The following is a 12147-nucleotide window of genomic DNA, read 5'->3' as shown; positions in this document are numbered from 1 at the left end:
ACTTTATTAATAAATGTCCCTATTACAATATATGATGAAACAAAAGCAACCTAGATACTGTTTTAGTGTATAGCATGTAGCAGTACTGAGATTGTTTTCACCAAAAGTACTTATTTCACCATAAAAAATTACTAGAAATTGGGAAAAAAACGAAGATGAGTAAGAGTGAGTGTTTGATCGAATTGAACCGAAACGAATAGAGTGAAAAATTTCGAGTTAGTTGAGTTGACGAGTTCTATTTTATCATTCTATTTCGATTTTTTTTCTGAATCAAGCAAAGTTAAACGAAATTTAAGTTTGAATCGAATCAAATAAATTTATTTGAGTTAAATTTTTAAAGACTTAACTAGATCAAATTAAAATCTTTTTGACAATATGATTAAATTCCAATTTAGAGCACATACATTTGAGCTAATATATATTTGAAAACTCTTTTAAAGAAAAATAGGAGAAATTAAAGATAATTTAGTATGATAAACTTAATTTGATATTTTGCTTGTTTAAAGATCCAAATTTATTATTTTGAAGTTTTTAAAAACTATATAGGCATTTTATATAATTTTAAAGAATTTTTTAAAATTTAAATTTTCTACACTTTTTCTTTATAAAATTTTGTAATTTTTTATAAATATTCTAGAGATTATTTTTGTTTGATGTAACACCAGTTTACTCATTTAGAAATTGATAGGGACTAAAAAGTACAATTTAAATTATAAAACATATTAGAGTTTCATTAACCATTTGCATTCAGCTCCATTAGTGGAATGTTGGAAATTATTTCAAGAGGAGTGCTTAATTATATAGCCCATGCAGGGTTATCCTATTCCTTATTTAATCAACCCACCAAATTTCCCTTCTCAAATGATTGGAATCAACAGTTTCAATATAAGAATTTTAATTGTTTCATATTTATAATTCATTCTGTGATTTGATTATTCTTTGGTAAATTACATAAATACTAATTATGGTTTAACTTACAAACTACAATAATTGAAGAAAAACATTAACATGTAAGAAGGATTTAAATAAAACATTTATGCTCCGTAATTATAGAATTAAGCTCAAGTTATTGGCAAGATAAACTCAAATATGACTTGAGGTAGCTTGTAACAGCTTATCAAAATTTTCTTTTAATGTCTATAATTAATTTTATTTAACTTAAACTCAAATTTAATTAGAAATAATCAAATTTGAAATCGAGCTTAAAAGCAAACCCATTTTAGTGAATATGTCTAAGATTGAGTTTTATCTTGATTCAAAATTAAAATTTGAAAGTGAAACATGACTGAGCTTGCGCCTCGGATCTCGTATTTGAATTCCTCGACCTGATTAGCACGGATACAATTTTTTGGAGTTCACTTCACCCATCAGTTTTTGGGTGTTTCCAAGAATAAATTCATTTGGCTAGACTATACTTTTCTACAAGCATATATATCCAATCACTACACCAAAACAGGTTTTTAGCGGCGCTTGGACAAAAAACGCCGCTAAAAATCAAGCTTTAGCGGCACATTACGTAAAACGCCGCTAAAGATCGAGCATTAGCGGCGCTTTAGCGGCGTTTTTCTAGAAAACGCCGCAAAAAACCTAAGCCAAACGGCATCGTTTTCTACCTTTCAGGGCTTTAGCGGCGTTTTTAAAAAAAGCGCCACTAATGCTCAGATCTTTAGCGGCGTTTTTGAAGAAGCGCTGCTAATGCTCAGATCTTTAGCGGCGTTTTTGAAGAAGCGCCGCTGATGCTCAGATCTTTAGCGGCGTTTTTGAAAAAGCGCCGCTGATGCTCAGATCTTTAGCGGCGTTTTTAGAAAAGCGCCGCAAAAACATTTTATCTGTCTATTTACTATTTTATTTTGTTTATTTATATTAATTAAAATTCAATTTATTTTAATTGAATATTTGTTAAAATGGATAAATTTGAAATAATGACACGTAGAAATAATTTGAAAAAAAATATAGAAAACCATTTGTTAAAAATGGAGAAATTAAAATACTATTATTTAAAATAATTTTAAAATTTTTGGGTACATAATTGATTGATTTTTAATTTATATATTAAATAATTTCAAATATAACTGTAAAAGATACGATAGTATTAATTTTAAAATATTTAATTTAATTATCATTATAGTTTAGGGTTTAATATATATGATTTAGGGTATATATATGGTCAATTTAGGATTTAGGGCCGATTTAAGATTTACAATATTAAGGTTTATAGATTATGGAATTAGGGATTATGGATTAGAGATTTTGATTTAAGGGTTGTGATTTAAGGTTTATGGGTTAGGGGTTAGAGGTTAAGAGTTAGGAATTTAAGGTTTATGGATTCGGCGTCAGGTTAGGGTTTAGGGTTTAGATTAATTAGTGTGTTTTAATTTATATATTAAATAATGTTTAGGGGTTAGGGGTTAGGGATTTAGGGTCGGGTTAGGGTTTAGGATTTAGATTAATTAGTGCTTTTTAATTTATATATTAAATAATGTTTAGGGGTTAGTGATTCAGGCTAAGGTTAGGGTTTAGGATTTAGATTAATTAGTGTTTTCTAATTTATATATTAAATAAGATTTAGGGGTTTGTGGTTTGGGATTTGGGGTTAAGAGTTAGAGATTTAAGGTTTAGAGATTCGGGGTCGGGTTAGGGTTTAAGATTTAGATTAATTAGTATTTTTTAATTTATATATTAAATAAGTTATTATATAATTGTAAAAGAGATAATAATAAATTGTAAATATTATTAATTTAAAATTGATATGCATTATACAATAATTGAATATAAAAAATTATAAAATATGCGAGCTTTGGTGGCGTTTATAGCAAAAACGCCGCTAATATGTATTAGAATTTTTCAAAACGGTGTCGTTTCATTACAAGAATTTAATTTATTATGTGGCGTTTCTTCTGTAAACACCGGAAAAAGTAACATTAGCGATGTTTATGACTAAAAAATATTTAATCTAAACCATTTGATATATTTAAATATTAGATTTAAAAAATTAATAAATAAAAAAATGTAACAAATTGATACGGATAGGTAACTATCTATTTTGGATATATAGGAGCAAATTATAACAAATAAAATTAAAATAAAAAACTAAAATCATTCCACATCGAACATCTAGCAAAATAATTATATTTTAGTTAGGAAGAAATATTTCTAATAAAATAGAGATTAGATCGGAAATGAATAATATAAAATCATGATTAACGTCTCAATCTTTAATAGAAATTTGATATGTGAAAGAATAATTGCTTATATTGGATAATTCTAACTTAATAATTAATTACAGCCATTTAATCATTTTTTTCTTATTAAAATATACGATATTTATTTTGAGAGTACTTGATTTTTTTATAAAAATTCAATTTATAAAAAAATAATAAATGTTTTATAAAATCACTTAACTAATAATTTTTAACAAACAAAATAAAAGATTTTTAGCATAGCAAAACAGTGTCGTTTTAATCCAAATGAAATAATTTTTTTGCGACGTTTTTATAAAAAACGCCACAAAAAATAATTTTACTTTAAAAAAATAGCTCCATTTTATATAGCAAAACAGTGTCATTTTATTCCAAATGAAATAATTTTTTGCGGCATTTTTATGAAAAACGCCGCAAAAGTTAAGCAATAACGGCGTTTTTATACAAACGCCACAAAAAATTTTTTACTTTAAAAAAATAGCGCCATTTTAGCATAGCAAAACAGTGTTGTTTTATTTTAAATGAAATAATTTCACTTTAAAAAAACAGGCGCCATTTTGTAAAATTCCCTCCTAACTTTCCCCCCAAAATCCCTAATTTCCCACGTCCAAGAAAAAAAACAAAAAAGCTTATTAACTCTGTGTTTTTTCCTTTCTCTCTTTCTCTTTCTTGTGTTCCTGTTCTTGCTTTTGGTAGTCTAATTATTGGTTTTCCTCTTTTTCTTTTGTATTTTTTTTTTGAAACGCCATTTTTCAAATCTTTTCCTTTGAATTTCTGATCCATTCAGAGTGCTGAAACATATTCAGGTACTTCGGTATTTTTCAATTTCGCATTTTATTTCCTCCAATCTTTGAATTTAGTTCCAATTTATCGTCATTTATGTGCTGAATTAACTTGTAAAATAATTGTTAGCACCTAGGGTTTTTTTTATGTAGGGTTGTTTTTAATTTTAGTTGGAGAATATATTGTGGTTTGATTGTTTGTTAGGTTTTGATATTCATAGGGTTTTTAATTCGTATTTCTAGCTTAAGTAAGGACCTCATTTCTTCTGCCTCAAATTAATTAAATTCAATGGTTAGTATTTGTAATATTTAATGTAATGTAAAATTTTTGGCATGTTATTAATTGTAAAATATTTGGTATTTGGGGGTTTTTCATTGTTACTGCAATTATATAATTGGTTTTGATGCAGAACATATATGTTTCAGCAAGCAAATATTTAGGGATGGGTTTACAAGGAGCTACGTCAGGCATGGAGGATGCCAAAGAGCAAATTGTACAGGAGTCCAAAAATTCCACGCTACCATCTCAAGATGAGGTTGTGTTCTTATCTTGGTTCATTGTGGAATATTTGATTGGTTAAAGATCTTAGCTACATACAGGATTAAAATTTTATTCTCTGGAGTTCTATAGTTGCTTTTGATTTACTTATTTCATTTTATGCTAATACTTGTTCTTGGATTTACTTATTTCATTTTATTTGTATTTTAAGCAGTATCTGATTTTCTGCTGTAACAGAAAAATCCCTTCATCCCTGGAAGAGAGATACCTCCTGATGCACAAGATCAAATACAGAGATTTTATCATGTTAGCAATCGAATTATTATTTAAGCTTCCTTATTTGCCTTCTTTTATCATTTTTTTCATGTTGTTTTTAGCTTCAAAGATTAATTAGCTAAGAATTTGAAACTATTGAGCTTCGTTAAGCTGAGATTAGTTCATCAGGTAGCAGTTAGTTGCTACTTTTGCTAACTCTTTTGCTAACTCTTTTTTGCTCAGTACTGAAGCAAAGAGAAGAAGTGTGAATGGAAAATATTCTTATTGCTAGCTTTTTACTTCAGCATGAGTTGTCAGATAATGCCATAGCTAGTTGCATTGAAAATGAAGGTCGTGCCTTTATTTTCAATTGTTTTATTCCCTGTAACTTAGTTTAGTCTCGTGTTAGTTTTTATTTGTATTGGGTAGTTTGACAGTGGTTTTCCGTTATAATGTAGAGGATGTTTTGTCATTTGGGGATGAAGATATGGTTTCGGTTGATCAGGAAAATGAAGAATTTCAGGACTGTGAGGTTCGTGCTGAGGGACATGAAGGAACCCCTCATGAAGCTCTTATTTTGGCGCTTGGCTATTTGGGTGTGCGGGATCTTTTTGTTATTGAGAATGTTTGCACATCTCTGTGATCTGTAGTTCAGAATGATCCTCTTTTATGGAGGGATATTCACATAAATCCGCCACTGAATGAGAAGATTACGGATGATGTTCTTTTACAAATAACTGCTAGAGGCCAAGGAAGCTTGCAATGCTTGAGCCTGGTTGATTGCCAAAGGATTACTGATGAAGGTCTTAAGCATGTCGTTGAAAATAATCCAAAGCTAATCAAGGTAATTTATTTGCCCATACCCTTATGCTTAAATATGTTGGTTGATCTTCATTTGGGTTAATCATATTATATCTAATAATTATATAAATTGGAATATGATGGATCATACATTGATGGTATAGTATGATTTAATATCTTCTTATATTCTAGCAGAGTGAAATTGCTATTTGCTCTCTGATTTTGGTTTTATGTGATGATGATTGTTTCCTATAGATTGATTCATAGAAACTATCAACAGTTATGAATCTAAATCCTAGCAGTAGTTATATGAACTGGAATATAACTGAATATGCGTATTTCAGCAGAGGGATATTACTATATACTCTTATTTCTTTTATTCATATAGACTAATTGTTTGCTACATGTTACTTCAAAAGAAGCAAATTATAGGCAGGTATAAATCTAAATCCTTGTTCCCTACGGTTTTTAGACATCCGAAAAATGATAAATGTATATTCTCTCATTATATGTGAATATGTCAAACCAAAAATTACCTTTTCCCTAATAGAGGCATGTAGAAGAAGAGGATTTCAGTTTTCTATGCCTGTATGTTTTATGCTCAAGTAACACATTTAGTTCCAATGCATTTACTGAGTGGCTTAAACTGGAGCTGTGTTGGATTAAATATTTTAGCTTCTATTTTGCTAATATAAGAGACCAATTAACTGTGATTTGTTGTTTTATTTCTTTCTATTTATCTTCACAGTTTCATCGTTGTTCTATTTCTACATACTTTCATATGTTCTTTCCATATTTTCATATTTGTTGTAGTGGAGTGGGTATCAATCCCAATCTTTATCCAATTACAAGATTTAATTTGTAAGAGTTAATAAACATAATTAAATTATTGAAAAGTAAAATAAAATCTTAAGTTTTGGAAAATTAACTTTGTTTTGAAGAATGACTAAAATATTAAATACAAGTAAAGAAGTTAATATAAAATATTAGTCAATTATCTTATTTCAAATTAATACCTTTTAAAACAAGTTCTATCTTTTAACATAGAAAACTAAATTAATGCTTGATTTTTAGGTTATAATGTATGGATGCATGGGTCTCAATTATCATTAATAAATAATAATATTATACATCATCATTATTAAATAAAATAAAATTTATCAATAATTTTATTTAATATAACTAAATATAATTATTACAAATAAATACTAATATTAGAAACTTTAAATTATTGTCTATTGTTTTATTGCTTAAAATCTCATGTTTATGTTTGGGCAATTATGAAACATTAGATATTAAAGGTACTAAAGCTATAATTTTCCTGCGTCTTTGTATGCCAACCATGTGCAAGGCTCATTAGATATTAAAGGTACTAAAGCTATAATTTTCTTTATAATTGTTTCATCTTCACTATATAGTTATGTCTGCAGGAGAATATAATTTCTAGAAACATGCCCTTCAGCTATATTTGATGTTATACTTTTTATGCCAACATTTTCCCTGATTGTTTTGTAAATAAAATGAGAACTTGAACTCTTATTCTTTTCCTGCTTTGGCTTTATGCTCATTTTTCCAGTAGACTTGATGCAAATATGGCCATGAGAATTTAGGATCTTATTGGTTGTCACTTTTACTCCTTCGTTTCTCTAGTTGATTTTTGCTTCCTAAAAGGTTGCTAAAAAATAAATCTAAAAGAGAGAAGCAAAGTCGTAATTGATTGAGAATATATAAATGACTAGAATACTATAAAATTTCTAGTACGATTGTTCACGACCAGCTTGTTGTGAAAGCATTTGTTTGCTATTTCCCCGTTCATTTTTATTCTATAGTTAAGTTGCTAATTTTATTTTCTTATCTACCTGTGTATCTGAATGATGTTTTATGAATACAGCCATGCTTCCAATAATGTGTTAGATGGGCTGAACATGTTTGATGGAACTGATGCTCATTACTTCCACACGGGGTCAAGGGGTCACCACTCGGTGTGGGATTCTCGCCTTTTTAATTATGGAAGCTGGGAAGTATGTACTTCTACCTAAACATTTCTTAATGAATAGCTTGTTTAAAGATTTTGGCTTCCTCCCTTCCAGTTGTAAATATTATTTTCTTAGTTGTTGCTTTAGGTATTGAGGTATCTTCTTTCATATGCAAGATGGTGGCTGGAGGAGTATAAGTTTGATGGGTACATATTTGATGGTGTGACTTCAATGATGTACAAGATTTCATTGATTAAGTAAATGTATTATTTATTTGAGTAAGAAAATGCATTGTATGTTTTATTACCTTGCATATGTATTATTTATTTTAGTTTTGATTCTAAATTTTTATTTTTACTTAAGAGTTCTAACTTTTGGATTTTAATTGTGTTATTAATGTATTAATTTAAATTCTAAATTTAAATTCATTAAATTTTATATTTAGTTTTAAAGTTAAAATTTTTGTAGAAAATTTAATTTAAATAATATTTTTTATTTATCCTTAAAATATAATATAATATTTATTATAGAAATAAATATTATTTAAAAAATTATTTTTTTTAAAAGATATGTTTTTAGCGGCGTTTGTGGTAAAAGCGCCGCTAAAGGTCTTGATCTATAGCGGCGTTTGTGGGAAAAGCGCCGCTAAAGGTCCTGATCTATAGCGGCGTAGGTGGGAAAAGCGCCACTAAAGGTCCTGATCTATAGCGGCGTTTGTATAAAAAGCGTCGCTAAAGGTCCTGGTCTATAGTGGCATTTGTGCAAAAAGAGCCGTTAAAGGTCCTGCTCTATAGCGGCGTTTGTGGAAAAAGCGCTGCTAAAGGTCCTACTCTATAGTGACGTTTGTGGAAAAGCGCCACTAAAGGTCTTGCTCTATAGCGGCGTTTATAGAAATAAACGCCGCAAATGTTCGCGGCGTTGACAACAGCGGCATTTTTTGCGGCGCTTTCAAAAACGCCGCAAATACTTTTAGCGGCATTAAAAAGCGCCGCTAAAGGCATAAAAAAACGCCGCTAAAGACCTGTTTTAGTGTAGTGAATCCCTTGTTACACGTTGTATGATAATGATGTTTTTCAAAGGAAAAAACACAATATTTTCATAATAAAAAATAGTCGAATAGATTAGATTACTAATTTTTATTCGATTGGTTCATTTGATTTGATTAAATAGATCATTAAAAATTTTAAATGTTGATAAAATAGTAACATTTTAATCATTTTTCTTTAGTGGAAATGCCGACTAAAGTAATAACTTTTTAATAGTATTCGCATTACAATTCTCATGTACTTGATGTTGATATGACACTATTTATTTTATATGTCATGTTAACAAATATTTTAAAGATTATAAAATATTAAAGAAATAAAATATCAAAATTAAATAAATTATAAAAGATTGATAATTTTTTTTAAATAATTAGCATGAAGTAGTTTCCATGTAGTTGAATTAGTAGATAGAAAAGCATGAGATTTTCATCGTAGGCAATTTGTTAGAAACTTCAAAGAAGTCCTTTAGAGCGTCCGGTTTACTCTCAAAACACAAATACAAGTCAATACATAATACGAATGATTCAAAGCACCTATTGCTTTTCTTCATCAGAAACTTCAACCAAGAAAAACACAACTTTTGTTGGGCAATGGCTAAAAACTTAAAAGGTATAACATTTTACCTAATAAAATTAAATTAGTTTTGTACGGTAATATTCCTAAATACATCTATTAGCTCATTAAGATAGTAACTGTATACGAAATAATAAAAACGTGAACTTTTTTTTTTAATTTTATACTAGTCCAAAATAAACGTCTCAGGTCTTTATATATATGTGAGCAGCAGTGAGATTACTAGAGCAACAAATAATGATTCAGAATCTCTTGTAGCTGAGGAAAAAGTATTGATGGAAACTGGGTGGTGGAGTAACTACAGCAACATAGGCTTTCACCATTGTACATGGCCTGGTGTCAGATGTAGTGCTGCTGGAAGTGTCATCGAGATTGATCTTAGTGGCCATGGTCTGAATGGGGGCTTAACACCTCAAATAGGTGACCTTTCAAAGCTCAAATACCTCAACCTGTCCTGGAATGGTCTTAGAGGTGAGTTACCTTCTTCACTTGGAAACCTCTCTCAATTGGCAGTGCTTGACGTTTCTTATAATGAAATTGTTTCCATTCCCTTAGAAATTGAGAAGATGGAGAATCTTGTTTCTCTAAATTTGACGAGGAACCTCATTGTTCATATGCCTTCAGCAATAGGTCTTTTGACTAATCTCACCCACTTGATTATGACCTCTAATCCATTGCAGAGCATCATCCCTCCCCATATATGGAACCTGAAAAAGCTGATGACTCTCCATCTCGGAAACTGCCAGCTCAATGGTTCCATTCCACCAAATATTGGAAAGTTGAAGAGTTTGGTTAATCTCCATCTCTCAAGCAACATGCTTGTTGGTCCAATCCCATCTTCTATTACCAACCTAACTAATCTACAGTTGTTGGATCTATCTTCTAGTATGCTTGTTGGTCCAATCCCATCTTCTGTCAACAACTTAACCAATCTTGTATCGTTGGTACTTGATGACAACCAACTTAATGGATCCATTCCACAAGAAATTGGGAGGCTAACAAATTTGGTTACATTGGATCTATCCTCCAATATTCCTTTGGGTCCCATCCCTCCCTCTTTGGGTCAATTAAAGAATCTCAGTTCTCTTGATTTGAGTTTAAACAAAATTTTTGGTCCACTCCCACCAAATTTGGATAATTTATCCAGACTGGAATCGTTCTCTCTTTATCAAAATAAAATAAATGATTCCAGCCCTTCTGCAATAACAAAGCTTAAGAGGTTGAGTAACTGAGGTGGGGTGCTTGGGTTGTCACCCCTCTTTGCTTCAAAAGGGCCAATACATTCTTAAGAAAGAAACTAAGAAAAAAAAAGAATTGTATTTGGGGACGAAGGGTGGATCAAATAGGGTGTCTTGGTAAGTTTAGGAAATTACCTATTTTTCAAGAAATAATTCAAGTCGATTTAATTTTTGTGTGTTTAAGTTAGAGTACTTATTCGGTTTTACCTAAAGCAAGCTAAATGTTCACTTTATTTTCATATGCATTATGCCTAATTTTTATAAAATTTTGGAGTGATACTTCTTTTATGGTAAAATCTAAATTACACAGAGGGATAGGAACCATACTTGAGGTCAAACATGGGCTAAGTAGGGGGAAATATGATAATACTCTAAAATGACATACTTTTATGTGTTAATTACATATATGTTGAGTATGATCCTACTAATTTGGGATTTTTATGATTTTTTTCTTGTAGGGACTCAATTGAAGGAAAAAGGAAATTTAGGGTCAAAAAACGTAAATTTAAAGACAAAATGGGTCAACGTGCGAAATAGGAAAGAAGTGGTGCTAAAAATACAAAGTGTGAAAGACTTGGGGAAAAATTTGAAGAAGAGATTTATGAGACTTTATTTAAATTCGAATTTGATTTTTAGGATTATTGTTAGGATTATTATGGTATTATTTAGATTTAATTTCAAATTATATCTTTATTTATCTTTTAGAGTTTAAATAGGAATAAACTAGGTTTTCTATGTCCTATAAATAGGGGATGGAGTGACATGAATATTCACTCATCACTTCTGTAAAAAGCTCCTTCCCACAAGGCTCTAGCCTTTTTGTTTCTTTTCCTTTCCAATAAAATTTCATTCCATTACACTGATGTTTTTTTCCTCGAAAGCATGAGCCATTAAACTCATCCAGCCAAAGGTTAACAAGAGTCCTCCAAAAGAGTTTATGAGGCTTAGAACCCACACTTAACCATTCTCAACGGGTATTCATCATTTATTTGCATTACGGGACTGACGCTTCTGTCCATGTCCTTCCAAAATTAATCTTTTCATCTTATGAAAAGGCGGTCGCTTTGTATGTTTGGGAAGGTTTCACAGTCGGTTCGTTAACTTATTACGTCAGAGGTTGTCGAGCCCAAGAGACAAAATGGTGTGGCATTTGCCATTGAGAAATGATGATCTAGTGTAAGATAGTCCCACAAAAGCAACGGTTGGCTAGAGTCAGGTTCCTCTAAATTGTAAGGTTAAAACTTAAGTGGAACTGGTAGTTGTAGGCGTCCTCTTCCACTATAATTGGTTTTTGGGTAATGAGAAGGCTCACCTAAAAGCTTATGATTGAACCAAGGGAGGATCGAGATAATCGGAGGTTGGAATCCCTCAAATTGAAGAATCCATTCCCTCAACTCTGCTTCCTTTTACAATCGCAATTTCAATTTATTCAATTTTAAGTCGTCCATATTTTTAATTCTGTTCTTTTATTTTTCCCAGGTCAGACGTCTTTCTTGGGTATGACTATGCCTAAGATTTAGTGGAACAAGAAGTTGTAGCAATTCAATCCCTGAGGATTTGGCCTTACTTCCCTTATATTATTCTTTTCGATATTTCTTAAGGATAGGTTATTTTTGGTGCTTCCAACGACACAACAGTGGTAGTGATTCCAGCACCAAATTCAAAAGCTGGGTATGACAGAGTTGTTTGGAAATGGACCAAACATGGCATATTTTTAGTCATGGACATCAATGCTTGTTGGGGATATCAGCCAAAGCAAGAAAAAAATGAAGTGAAG

At 30.5% G+C, this 12147-nt stretch overlaps 1 protein-coding gene and 1 long non-coding RNA gene across 8 annotated transcripts; both read left to right on the top strand.

Annotated features, from left to right (window-relative positions):
• The first annotated feature begins 3816 nt into the window (after positions 1-3816).
• LOC105798239 (uncharacterized) lies at positions 3817-7884 on the top strand. Of its 7 annotated transcripts, none has more exons than XR_008188650.1 (7): positions 3821-4006; positions 4393-4518; positions 4719-4787; positions 4980-5087; positions 5195-5580; positions 7429-7558; positions 7661-7884. XR_008188650.1 is itself a non-coding variant. In XM_052620642.1 (4 exons), the coding sequence occupies exons 1-3, from the start codon at positions 4387-4389 to the stop codon at positions 5377-5379; spliced, it is 339 nt and encodes a 112-aa protein (XP_052476602.1). In that variant the 5' UTR covers positions 4091-4386; the 3' UTR covers positions 5380-5580; positions 7429-7884. The 7 variants fall into 7 exon arrangements, 1 of the variants encoding a protein (XP_052476602.1); XR_008188651.1 differs by having other exon boundaries at positions 7649-7884; XR_008188649.1 differs by having other exon boundaries at positions 3817-4006; positions 5242-5580; positions 7429-7884.
• A 1273-nt stretch (positions 7885-9157) lies between these two features.
• LOC128032815 (uncharacterized) lies at positions 9158-11227 on the top strand. Its single transcript, XR_008189155.1, has 2 exons — positions 9158-9603; positions 10829-11227. It is a non-coding gene; the product is annotated as an uncharacterized LOC128032815 (long non-coding RNA).
• Positions 11228-12147: the final 920 nt, after the last annotated feature.

This window comes from Gossypium raimondii, chromosome 9 (assembly GCF_025698545.1).
Source record: "Gossypium raimondii isolate GPD5lz chromosome 9, ASM2569854v1, whole genome shotgun sequence".
Taxonomy (NCBI): domain Eukaryota; kingdom Viridiplantae; phylum Streptophyta; class Magnoliopsida; order Malvales; family Malvaceae; genus Gossypium; species Gossypium raimondii.
Note: the sequence above shows the minus strand (reverse complement) of the source record. Positions and strands in the feature narration are given on the sequence as shown.